We start from the raw sequence: 13,709 nt of genomic DNA on the forward strand, positions 1-13,709 counted from the left end.
TTTGCCTGAATGTGTGTTTTTAGGTGTTAATGTCTGTGCAAGGTGCAGGACTATTGAACATTTACTTTCCCACGTTCACCATGAGCAGAAATAGCACATGCATCAGGAGTTAAATTGCCCAAGGACTAGCACATACAATGAATTGATTATTTTCTGAAAAGTAGGGCACACCACGCTCATTAAATCCTTTATCTAAACGGAAACTGCCAATTCATAACACTTATTCATACAGGTCCTTGGGAGATCACCATCGACAAGATATAAATACAGATAGATTTTACAAAGTCACCAACAAAATAAACAGTTCTCTGATCCTGGACCAAAGTACCAAGCCAAAATACTACTGCTGTCAGGTGAATTTGTTTATCCTTTCAGAAGAAAGTTAAAAGGCAAACATCACATGTAGACAAGGACAGCTCAACAGACGAATCTCAGTATATCAAATAAAAGCATTAACCTGTTGCTGTCACCCAGACAATCAGATGGCATAACTTGAGCCAGATAGGCAATCCTCGATGTGGTCGGGGTATGCGGCCCTTCATCCAAGTGAGCACCAGGAGCAGTACCAAACAGATCAAACCCAATAAGATATCGGCAACTCTGCAAAAAAAAAAAAAAAAAAAAAAACCAATAATGTTATATATTTATGTATAAAATTGAAATCATGGTAAATGAACGATGAGCAAATTTATTATTAATTTATTTTAATTTGCATAAGCAAAGGATACAATTCATCAGATGATCGCACATGGTAAACATCCCAGTTGTTGGTCTCGGACCTGCTGTGCCCGCGAGGGAATCTGGCTTGCTCTTGTGGACCTCTGACATGCCTGGGGAGAGGGGTGGGAGTAGGGGTGTGGGATAGGGGGGAAGGGGGGTATGGGATGGAGGGGTTTAGGGGGGGAGATTGGGTGGGGGAAGGAAAGATGTTTGATATTGTTCGGGGCTCATTGGGTCAGGTGCGGGGGGAACCGGATGGTTTGAAACGCAGCCCTGTGTACTACCTAAGAAACAGTTATGTGTGAGTATCTTCACAGCTCTTATCAAATAATACTCTCCTGTCTACTGCCGCTCGACCTCCGGGGTGTGAGCTAAATGGCCGTTTTAGACTAAGTATTCCATTACAGAGCTTTTGAACCACGACTGTAAGATGCTGCCCTCGATGGCGACTTGATGGTGCACATATTAAGGTTGCAATAAAAATTCTTAAAAAAAAAAAAATGGTAAACACCCCAGTTAAAAACCTGAGCGCTGTAAAGATCTAGTCCCTGGTATACTAGAGTGCCATTGGAGAAGGTAGGTATGCGTAGAATCAAACTAGTGGAAATTAGTCTGGAGCTTCAAGACCACTACCCCTAGACTCACACGTAGCAAGCCCAAACCAGGAGGCATAAAGATGATTTATGCCCAGTAAAACAGACTAAAAAGGATATGAATGTGTGGCTCTGCCCGATGTATGTTTCACATTGTCGGAGTTGCAGCCCTCCTCTTCTTGAGCTCCAGTGAAATAGTCCTTTTGCTCAGCTTGGGGATGCTACTGATAATCACTTTACTGTTCCATTAAAGAGCTCTTAAGCACTGAAAGTTTGAACGTTACAGCCCAGCTGTTAATGTCTTGAGTTGATTGGCGATTGGGCGGGTGCTAGGTTTTTGAGATCACAACCACCCAGCCCACTACTTTCTCAATCAGGCCTTCAACATATGTCTTTAAAAAAGGTTTCCTAATTACCATCACAATATCACTCATCGGAGAGAGTGATAATAATACATTGTCAACTGACGATCCCTTATTGCATATCTTAGCAGGAAGGTATCTCAGGAAATATTGGAGTGGCACCCCTAAAACCACCTCTGTGGTTGGGTCTGTAGGAAGTCAGTAAAAGCAGCAGTGGCCTAAACACGCCTAGAGGAAGAACTTTAGCAGGATTAGAGATGTACTGCATAATGTTGAATCCCCTGCAAAGCAAAGTGTCATGGCTGCCCCCGAGGAACTCTCGTGTGGCCTTCCTGTAGAGGTTAATGGTGGACAGAGCTGCTGAGGGAGCAGCCATGAAAGGATGTCTGATTGGAGGTGAAGGCAGCTGCACTGTTGAAGCACAGCAATTGATTTAATCAGAGAAGCAGCTATGTGGCATCCTCTAGAGAGGGAGCAGATGGCTGTGGCCTAAAGCATTCACACAGGGTTACAGAAACAGGAGAAGCAGTGGCTTCAATTCGGTCCACAATCGATATTACAAAATAAACAATCAGCAAATTTGAATTTTCTCAGACGGAGCCTTAGCTTACAATGTAACTAATTGCAGAGTGTTTAAATTGCAGGTAATTTGATCTATGGATTAAGAATGTTTGTTATTAATGGAACCTGTTTGCACTCTCACTGGCATTCTGCAAGATGATCTTTCTGGTCTCATGCCTTGTAAAGTCTGCATGGTTTCGCTCCTACAAGTTAAAGTGACAACATGCACTGTCCCACCCATCTTCTTTTTTTTTATTTCAATTTTTTTTTTATTTAGAAGATTTTCCAATACAGTACAGTAGTGATGCAGGGGGGACGGGGTCGTTACAGCTGGGATGTTCTTGGCATTTTTATGGTTACATGGTTACATGGAGCATACATAGTTAGGCTGGTCTGGTTGTGGGGTCTGTAAGCCCCCTGGAGGAGGTGAAAGAAAAAGAGATAGGAAGAGAGATGGGGGGGAGGGGGGTGCGTCAATACATTAGTGTCGCCCTCTTAGCTCTTCGCTTGGCTGCTTGCTGGTGGTGTGTACGGGTTTACGGGGGTTTGTGTGACTCCAGGTGTGCATCAAGGGCCGCCCACATTTCATTCTTAGCGTTGTGGCTTGGGGAGAATTTCCCAGTGATGTTGTCGGCTCCTCTGAGGAAGGTGACCCAGTTTATCCAGCTTTTGAATATTGCCTTGGCTGTGTCTTTCCAATTTGCTAATATCGTTTTGACTGCTGCGGTGAGAAGGATGTCTACTAGGTCTCTCTCTTACTTGCTTCCTAGGTCTGGTGCCATGAATGCTGTGGATAGCCCAATGAAGCCTGGCTGTATGCTCCTCCCTATGACAGTGTTAATGAGGTTGCTCACTCTCATCCAAAACGTTTTGACCTTTGGGCATTCGAAGATTAGGTGTTGTAGGTCCCCTGACCCCCTGTGGCAGTTCCAGCACGTGTCACTGTCTCTTATGCCTGCCTTGTTTCAAAGGAATATCCTGGGGGGGCTAAACCCAATAGCAATGCTTACAGCAAACAAAAACACGATGTGCAAGACCTGGATCAAGAAGGGTATCACTACCCCAGCGCAGCTGGAAAAAAAACGACTCTCCACTTACGTTCCAGAATCTCAAACAGGCGCACAGTCTCCCAGACATAGAACTCTACACGTTCCTCAAAATCAGAACAGCCATTACCAAGGCGAACCTAAACAAGGGGAAGCCCACCCTCATACAATACATGAGCAACCTCAACAAGATCGGGCACCAGACAGCGCAGATCTACAAACTCATGATCCCCAAAACATCCACACTGAACGCAAAAGCAACAAACTTCTGGGGAACACTGTACACAAGACATCTCAGTGAGGAGGAAAAGGGTAGACTATGAAGGTAAGCCACAACAAATAAAATTACACCACAATTCGCACAGACAAAATACTGGCTCTTACAGAGTCCCACCCATCTTCTAATGACTTTTGCTACAAAGGGTTCCTTGCCCCCCTGGTGTGTCTACAGAGGTGATCAGCATTTTCATTATTGCAACTATGGAATACAATATTGCTGTGTCTGGCAAAGATAACTTCTAGTTGCAGTCAGTCTCTAAAAACATATTTGTTTTCTATTTGTTTTAATATGCCCCACTCGTAATTAGGTCTGGTGTAAAAATAGTGTTTACCATGGACTGATCTTATGAAAATAATATTGACGGACTGGCTTTTTTTGCCCCCGTTGGATCTGACAAATGGACATACATTCATTGCTTGGAGACCCAGGCAGTGAGAATGATGGTCGCATTTTGCACTTTGCATCAGCCTCTACATCGGGATTCAGAACGCAAGCAAAGAGAGGCAATATAGCCCCTCTTCGTAGACATTACTGTGTGCCTTTGGTGTACATCTGTCATATGTACTGTGGGCTATTGCAAGATAATACCCGAGCTGAAGGTGTGGGAGAGGTCATCTCCATCTCCCCTTCCACAGGCACATCATCACTTGCACTCCAGGGAAGGCAGAAACAATTGTGAATGGAGGTGAGGGAATCAGAAACACGATTGGCTACCTGCAGGTAGCAGTAAGTGAATGCTTCCTGGTTGGCATTTCCTGATAGAGACACCGTGCCCGAACTGCCTTGTAGTGCCTCTCGGTTTGCACCTGGTCCACTTTTGTTTTTTTATAAAACAAGTTTTTGGGGATATGTTGACATCTAAATGACATTCACAGTCATTTATTGTGAGGTCTCAAATTGCAACATCATATCCATTGAGAATATTAATCACGTCTGTAGGAAACCGGCTTATTATTTGAGGTGAGGAACTGCACACTTCAAAGAATAATTTCAACCCTTGTCAATCCTAAAAAGTCACTAAATTAACCTGAGCTGAATCACCTCGTAGCTATGAAACGGAGCAGACAGGCTTAACTCAGGGCAATGTGTGAAGTATTAGGCCGTACCAAAACAGCAATAAAGTTAAAATGCAAATCAATATAAATCCCAAATCAAATTAGGAAAATGTTATAAACAAAGTGATAAATTCAATAAGGGGACCCAGAAATATGAATTTTTAAAGAGTTAAGTAGCATCATGAAAAAGTAAAGTACCAATGACAGTCAATGGTTTTGGTAGACCTGGACCAAAGTGCATTTTCAGGCCAACCGAGTCGGAGCCTGTGTCAGACATACCCAGTGGATTAGTCTTGTTAAATGTCAGTGAAGCAGAAAGTTTGAAAAAGTTTCTAAGTCCCACTGGTCTGGTGGAAAAGTTTTCAAGTTTCCAGTCTTTCTTCTGGTACATTTCTCGTGCCCCGAGGACATTAGGAAAGGCACTTAGGAACTCACTTGGTGTTAGGCAGAGGTCAACAGCATTGTCTAGTCCAGGTTAAGTTGCCAGGAAAAAGAGCCTCTTGCAGCTGGTTGTGTTCAAGCAGTCATATAGGTGATCAAGCCAACTGACCCTTGAAGTCCACCTCTTTGTCCTGGGTACAAGAGGGAGCAGGCCATGTACTTTAAGGCTTCTCTCAGCTTACAGAGAGCAGGTGCAGTCTTCTCATCTTCTGAAGGTCCAAAAAGAGTTCTGAAAAGGGTGCCTCAGGATGCCACTTTTATGCCTATCACCAGCAAGTGGGAGTGGGGACTCCTGGCACCTCTCTAACCAATGGGATAAAAGTTCCCTGGTCCTGACAAACCAACTTTTGCAGTAGTTCCTGTTTGCCTTACTGCAAACAGATGCAAAATGTAATGTGCCAAGGCAAATCAAAGATGGCAAAGGTCTATGGGCACACTAAACCTGGGCTCTGAGGCTTGGAGTTTAAGTAGGGAGTGTATAATGGTAACCTTAGTGTCCTCCCACATCTAACACCAAAGTCCAGTTTGAAGCAGGCAGTTTACCCAGAACAAAACCAGAGACAGGTGCCTGTTAGAAGAAAAGCAAGGTCCTTCAGCAACCAGACAGGGGGTCCAAAGGAATTCTCCTGCCATTCTGCTCTCTCCCTCTCAAGTGTGGCCCAAGGGTTACATGTGGCTAAAAAGACCTGTCATGCAGGATTTAACACTGCCCCCAGCCTGCATATTCTGTTTAGCTTACAGGAGTCATCTCTGCCCATTCAAGTCAGCCTATTGTATGCGCCTGCGAGGCATTTCACACCTCTTTTACGAGTATTCAAGGTTAATCCCTGACTAGGCTTCTGCTAGGGTGCTAATGCAACTTAATCTCCAACACTTTCAGGCAAGGAAAATGTAACTTTGTAAATGTCACCTTTCCTTAATATTTATTAAAAAGTATACTTTTCCATTGAATTGTATTTGGGCCTCATCATTGTAGATACAAGGTAATATTAATGTTTTAAATGTCCTAATTTTAAATACTAGGTACCCTATCTTTTTTTTTGTCCTCATTTGCCCCTCCTCACCCCTTTCTCTTACGATAGCACCCTAGGGTGACTTCATCTCATATGATAGAAATGTTGCTCTCTTGGGAGGCAGTGCACTCCCTTAACCGGCCTTCCATTAAGAATATTTCCACCAAGATTTCGGAGAGGCTTAATCATAGGACTTTCTTCCACCCTTTCCTTCACCAGTTTCCCCCTTATCCTTCACCCATAACAATTTAAGAACGGAGTCCAAAATCTGTATGTCTTCTTATGCTGGCCGACCATGTCCAGCTTTGCTACAGCCCTCATAAGACAAGTCTGACGGAGGATCAGCAGAAACCCACAACTTGCAAATTTCCCTCCGGGCCAACACCATAGCATAGAACACCAACTTTGCTTTATCATCCCTATCTTGTAGGCTACAATGTTTACATAGAGGTGTCTTGTTAATAATAAGAGGGAGATTTTCACCTGTAGAAAGGGGTTATTTTTTTGACAGGTCGCACTGCAGGGTTACCACTGCAGCAGTCAAGCTACACAGGGCAGGATTCAAGCAGAGTTTGCTTTGAGAGTGTAGTGAACAGAACAATAGGTGCTGCAGTATACTAGTAGTATTTAACTTGCAGGTCCTTAGTAAACATTGTAATCTACATACTAGGTCTTATAGACAAATTAAATATACCAATTAGGAATAAGGTCAATTCAGCCATGTTTGCAGGGGGAGCACATGTACATATTTAATAGTTAGCGGGCTAAAGTGTTGTCAAACCAGCAAAAATAGCGTTTAGCAAAAGGTGAAAAATCTGAGATTTCCTACAACATTGTAATAGTAAAAACGATCAGACAAGGCAAATATTTTGAGAAATTAATGTAAGTGATCATGTCCAGCATTTACATTTAAAATGTACACTAATCGGATAATGTATTACCAGTCTTGCCGGAGCTACTGATCATGTTCTATGTGATGCCGTTATAGCCTCACCAATCCCCTCTTATGCTTTTGTGGTTGTGTGGGCCTCGAAAACATGAATCTGCAATATCAGGTAGCTATTCACCTTCCGAGCCCAGCTGTTGAGCGTTGGAGGGCACTCACGTCTCAATTCTCTACTGATCCCTGCTTGGTCACTAGCAGCCCTATATGTAACAGAGCTGATTTCTATCTATTAATTTCTGAATCAGCTGTTATGTGAAGGAGCACATTTTGGGTCTGGGTCTAAGGGCCAGGCCAATACCCCCCCTAGAGAGCCCAGTACACACTACTTGTGCAGTAGCACTCGCCACAGCCACGTGGTGTGGAGGAAGTCAACTGGGCAATTCCACATCTTAGACAGGCAGCGGATAGAATCCTCCCAAAGCATCACAGCTTAAGGAAGGTCATGAAGATCCTGTTGAGAAACCTTTAGCTGGATCACTCTGAACTGTTAGGCAATGGCTGCCTCTCTGGGGGCTACCCTGGCCTCCTGGCACTCATCTTCTGTGTACCATTTCAACATAACGGGGGTTAGCCAAAAGACCGTAGGACCTGGGTACAGTTAATCACATAGAACACAATGGTCCACATGGGACCTGGAAAAGTTATTTTGAAAAGAGAAACAAATTATCACAAGACGCACAATTTTATTAATCGTTTGCTGAACTCTAGGGGGAATATAAAGTAGAGAACAGAAGAAATACAATACCAGAGCCAAGGAATATACAAAATATTGTTTATATTAAAGTTTTTATAGTATATACAGATAATTTAAAGCATGTTAATGGTTGCTCCATCAGGTGAAAAGGTGCAAAAAAGGGTGCTTGTGACAAGTGATCAATATTTACAAATATGATAATAGAATATAAATTGCATTGCATTCAAGCAACTGCATACAGCCTGTCTGAGCTGAAGATATGTATCCTACTCAATATTGTTATGGCAGAGGTAATGCTTTAATCAATCAAATTCCTCTTCAAGAACAATGGTTCAGTCCAGGCATAGATAATAAAGCGTTTGAAGGTTTCGGCCAAGTAAACACATGGTCACTCAAACGTTTAATGTGGGTCTTCATCAGGACAGATAAGAGGGGCAACCTAGAGAAGCATAGGTACTCAACCCTCAACTGGGCGAGCAAACATATAGATGGACGAATGCACCTGGGCTCCTCTTCTAGGGCTCATGCATCAAATTCCAGTGAAAATTAATAATTGAAAAGGTGCAGCTTACAAAGAATGAGACCCTTCCTTATTATTGTAGGTAGGCCTAGTTCTCTTGCATAAATCAAACGTACAAGAGCCGTTTGAATTATTTGCAGAAATGGCGCTTCTCGATACATTGTATCTCCTTCTCCAACGATTGTCTTCGAGGAGTAATTAGATTGATTAAAGCATTACCTCTGCCATAATTATATTGAGTAGGATCTAGATCTTCAGCTCAGACAGGCTATGTGCAGTTTTTTGCATGCACTGCAGTTCATATTCCATTATTTTGTTAGTAAATATTGATCACTTGTCACTTTACACAAGCACCCTTTTTTGTACTTTTTAACAAGATGGATCATCCATTAACATGCTTTAAATGTTCTGTATATACTACAAAACTTTAATGTAGGCAATATTTTGTATATCCCCTGGCTCTGGCATTATACTTCTGCTGTTCTCTCATTTTTATTCCCAAAAGTATTCAGTAAACAAAATGTGTCACGTGTGAGAGTTTCTCTTTTCAAAATTAATTTTGTAGTCTTCATTTGGACCATTTTGTTGTTTGCGCTTTACTCTTCTTCTGTGAGCTCACCTGCATCTCTCTGCCAAGCTAATCTAAGGAGGCCAAAGATATTGGGTGAGTGAACAATTAGGGAGCAGTATGAGCACTAGATCTTTTTACAGCCCTTGTGCCCCATTAGGAGTTTGGCCTCCAGTGGAGTAAAGTCAGGGAGATCAGTTAGGCCCTTAATGTGCCTATGCAGCCTGTGATGCTGCTGGAGATATCTAAAAAGTGTTGTTTGGGCCAATCTTAATTCTCCTGAGGGCTAAGGAAGGTGCTCACATGAGTGGCAGATATTATATCTTCTAACCTCGGTATGCCAATCCTTTCACACTGCTGAAATCCATCAAGGGCCACAGTCACATGAAGCATGGTTCCCACCCAGAGTGGGTTCTCTCCCAAGTCTCTCACTCCAAAGCTCTCATACTCTTTGTGTAATTACCTTTCCTTCATATGGATAATGCAGAAAATGAGTATTCCCTAACATCCATGTTCAGTGACAAAGGAAGAATCAATAGGTGGGGGAGTTTAAGGACTACCACTTGTGTTGCCTGATAATATGAATGGACCTGTGTGTGTGTCTGTGTGTGTGTGTGTACATACATACACTCCCCACCCTCTTCCATACACACAAAAGTGATTTCCCTTCACTCCCCACCTTATACTTCTAGAATGTGATGCACCTATGTATGTTTGCAAACGGGGAAGAGTCATCCAAGAAATCATGCATTCAGCCGCCACTCTGTCCCCAGCATTCTATTCTCTATGTTAGCTCACCCAATCAGGGGTTCAGAGCAACCGCATAAAATCGCATAGTTCAACACAGAGAAAAGGGCAGTGTGGATGTCAGCTGCGTCTGGCTCTAAATGTGTGAACCCCCAGGGCCAAGGACATCCAAGTTTTCACCAATTAGTCTTTACCATCGGCCAGATCGTCAAAAGGATTCGACTGAGCCAGAGCATAGCCTCGCATCCTTCTCAGCTCTGTCCAATCCCCTGCACCCGTGTTATCTTTGGCGCTTCTCCCTAGGCATAACCTACCTACAGCAGCCCCCTGGAGTCCAGCCCGAGACATTCAGCCCTCCCACCCAAACCACAGCCCTTTGCTCAACTGCCCAATCATCCTGGTGTAATCCAGAAACGGTACAAAAGGGGGTGGTGATGGACAGAGCATCTGAACCAATCAAACACTCACACCCAGTCAACAGATCTGGGTTTAATCCATCACTGTTCTTTAGCCCACTCTGCCACCCCAGTTCAGACATGGCCATATGCAAATCAGTCTGACTCTGTTCCTCATGGGAACAGTCCAGCCCGAACTGCCGAGCCATGCCTTCCCTGGACCGGATTCAAGATTCCTAGGACCGGTTTCTGGCATTTCAGCCGTATTCAGCCAGGCTTGCTTGAATCCAGTGGCAAAGTGAGCAAGGGACTCACGTCTGAGCATACCTTGCCAACTTATGGCGAACAAAGCGGTACAAAAGGGGGTGGTGATGGACGGAGCATCTGAACCAATCAAACACTCACACCCAGTCAACAGATCTGGGTTTAATCCATCACCGTTCTTTAGCCCACTCTGCCACCCAAGTTCAGACATGGCCATAAGCAAATCAGTCTGACCTTGTGCCTCATGGGAACAGTCCAGCTTGAACTGTCAAGCCATGCCTTCCCTGGACCGGATTCAAGATTCCTAGGACCGGTTTCTGGCATTTCAGCCGTCTTCAGCCAGGCTTGCTTGAATCCAGTGGCAAAGTGAGCAAGGGACTCACGTCTGAGCATACCCTGCCAACTTAAGGCGAACAAAGCGGTACAAAAGGGGGTGGTGATGGACGGAGCATCTGAACCAATCAAACACCCACACCCTGTCCAGCTGAAAGCCCAAAACCGGTCCTTGGATGCTTGTTTCCAGTCCAGGGAGGACCTGGCTTGGCAGTTCGGGCTGGACTGTTCCCATGGGGCACAGGGTCAAGACTGATTTGCATATGGCTGGGTTCCACCTGGAAAGGCATGGTGAGCAAAAAAACGATGGATTTAGGCCCAGATCTCTGTACTGGGGTGAATGTATGACATTGTTCTGCATTCTGTCCATCACCTGTTATTTTTGCAGTAATCCAGAAACAGCAGGATTCTTCTGGCTTCATGGTAAGGGTCCCCCCCCCCCCCTGAGCCACCTGCAAGATGATGTAATGATCTTGGTGGTTCTGAATCCTGACAATGATCGGCCTGGAGGGAGGGAGCTCCAGGCAGAGGCATAAATGCCTCATGTGCCATCTCCACTGTGAAGCATTGTAATGTAATGTAAAAATTATTTGTAGAGCACTCGGTCACCACTGGTTTCATGGCGCTTTCGGACAGATGAACAGAGGTGGAAGCAGGGGAACAGTGTTAATCATCATATGCTTGGCGGAACAGATGAGTTTTTAATAGTTTTCTAAAGGAAGTGAAACAGGAGGATGACTGTAGTTCTAAGGGGAGAGAGTTCCAAGTCTTGGGATCTAGAAAGGAAAACCCAAGGCCGCTGTGTTTCTTCCGCTTAAAGGAGGGGACCAAAAGAAGGTTATGATGCGAGGAGCGCAGGTTACGAGACGGAACGCAACGATGAATCCTGGATGTTACAAAGGCAGGGCCCAGCCTGGTCAATGATTTGAAGGTGGTACAGCCAAGTTTAAAAATGCCCCGTTTCACCACTGGCAGCCAATTAAGCTTTTTCAATAAGGGGGAGACATGTTGCTGTCTAGGTTGGCCGAAAACAAGTCTCGCCACTTGATTCTGCACCAGTTGTAATTGGCGAAGTTGGTAAGCGGGGATGCCAACGTAAAGAACGTTTTTTTTTTTTTTAAGTTTTTTTTTTAGAAAAACAAGTGCCACCCCCACCGATTCTCAGTGCTCTTTACTACGAGCAAACAAATCAAAAATGAATTACAGATTTGTTTGGTATATTTATTTTTACCTTTTGCTTTAGAAATTCCAACGTATACACTCAGACGAGTTGTCCGAGAAAGACACTCAACATGTAACTACTAGACAATAATGCAACAAAAAAGAAGAATATACATCACAAAATTCTCGAAAAAGATTTCAAAAAGGAACACACAATTAGTATGATACACATTTCATAGTGAATGATCGTTTAGCAACATTCATTAAATTGATTGGAACATTTGCTCAACCAAAAACAATATATACTCAATGAAGGAGACACGTTCTGGAAAAACAATGGAAGAATGTAGACAAATTAATCATATAGTCAGTAAGACCCAGAAATAAATTCTATATCCTTTGCACATTCCTCCAATGATGCCGACGCGTTTCGAGACCGTAAGCCAAGTTGACGGACTCTCATCAGGGCTCATTCAATGTGGTTCTAAAGGTGTGTGTTAAAAACAGAAAAGAGAGCGACATGTCACCAAATGTATTCAGTATCCAGGTGACTACCCCCACTGCCCCTCTAGGCCCATTTAGTACCGAAAGTGGCTCCTAGACAATAATGCAAGTTTTGAACGAACAGCACGCCTGTTTACCTGAGACCATTGAGAAAACGCCGAGCCTCCAGGTAGGCGGTTTTAAATCAAAAACGTTGGTTCTTAAACATCTTTGCGCACTCTTAATGTGTGAGTCGTTGTAATAGTCTAATGCGGCGACTTTGGTTCGCACTCCACAGGTATAAAGAAGGAACGACGGGACACTTGAAATGAGAAAGGGACAGGGAGAAATCCTGGTACTGTCCTAGGTATGAATCTGATGATTTCTTCTTTGATGTTTCGCGGGCTCGCCCGCGTGTGTACTAAATGAATATGCATTGCCTGATGGCATTTTAAGCTTGATGTTATCTTACAGATAACACGGTCCCGCTACAAGTATTGGTGCAAACAGATCCCCGAGATCAGGCCTCTGGAGCCACTTTCAGGTACTAAATGGGCCTAGAGGGGCAGTGGGGGTAGTCACCTGGATACTGAATACATTTGGTGACATGTCGCTCTCTTTTCTGTTTTTAACACACACCTTTAGAACCACATTGAATGAGCCCTGATGAGAGTCCGTCAACTTGGCTTACGGTCTCGAAACGCGTCGGCATCATTGGAGGAATGTGCAAAGGATACAGAATTTATTTCTGGGTCTTACTGACTATATGATTAATTTGTCTACATTCTTCCATTGTTTTTCCAGAACGTGTCTCCTTCATTGAGTATATATTGTTTTTGGTTGAGCAAATGTTCCAATCAATTTAATGAATGTTGCTAAACGATCATTCACTATGAAATGTGTATCATACTAATTGTGTGTTCCTTTTTGAAATCTTTTTCGAGAATTTTGTGATGTATATTCTTCTTTTTTGTTGCATTATTGTCTAGTAGTTACATGTTGAGTGTCTTTCTCGGACAACTCGTCTGAGTGTATACGTTGGAATTTCTAAAGCAAAAGGTAAAAATAAATATACCAAACAAATCTGTAATTCATTTTTGATTTGTTTGCTCGTAGTAAAGAGCACTGAGAATCGGTGGGGGTGGCACTTGTTTTTCTAAAAATTATATACGGTCCAGCCTACCCCACGTCCCGGGACCTACCTCCTTAACTTTAAACGTAAAGAACATTGGCATAATCAAGACGTGCGATGACCAATGCCATGATGACTAAAACCAGGGACTCGGTGGTCAGGCACCTAGAAATCTTTCGAATTCGCCGTAGATGGAAAAAACATGACGAGGTAACTGCCTTGATCTGGGGTGTGAGGGAAAAATCTTTGCTGATGATAACCCCTAAGCTCTTAACAGAGTCGGAGGGAGGAGGAGCAATGCCCCAAGACGGTGGCCAGAAGTTAGAGTTCCATGGATTAAGAGGGCCTCCTGTTAGGACCAGCTCCGTTTTATTGGGATTCAATTTCAATTGGCT

At 43.6% G+C, this 13,709-nt stretch overlaps 1 protein-coding gene across 3 annotated transcripts in view; it reads right to left on the reverse strand.

Annotated features, from left to right (window-relative positions):
• SLC26A11 (solute carrier family 26 member 11) overlaps window positions 1–13,709 on the reverse strand; it is a 300,059-nt gene that overhangs the window by 177,864 nt on the left and 108,486 nt on the right. For all 3 annotated transcript variants that reach the window (XM_086931048.1, XM_086931049.1, XM_086931050.1), the window contains one exon: window positions 458–600. In XM_086931048.1, the coding sequence (XP_086787174.1) occupies window positions 458–600 (143 nt within the window). The remainder of the gene's footprint in view (window positions 1–457; window positions 601–13,709) is intronic.

This window comes from Lissotriton vulgaris, chromosome 7 (genome assembly GCF_964263255.1).
Source record: "Lissotriton vulgaris chromosome 7, aLisVul1.2, whole genome shotgun sequence".
In the NCBI taxonomy this organism is placed as follows: domain Eukaryota; kingdom Metazoa; phylum Chordata; class Amphibia; order Caudata; family Salamandridae; genus Lissotriton; species Lissotriton vulgaris.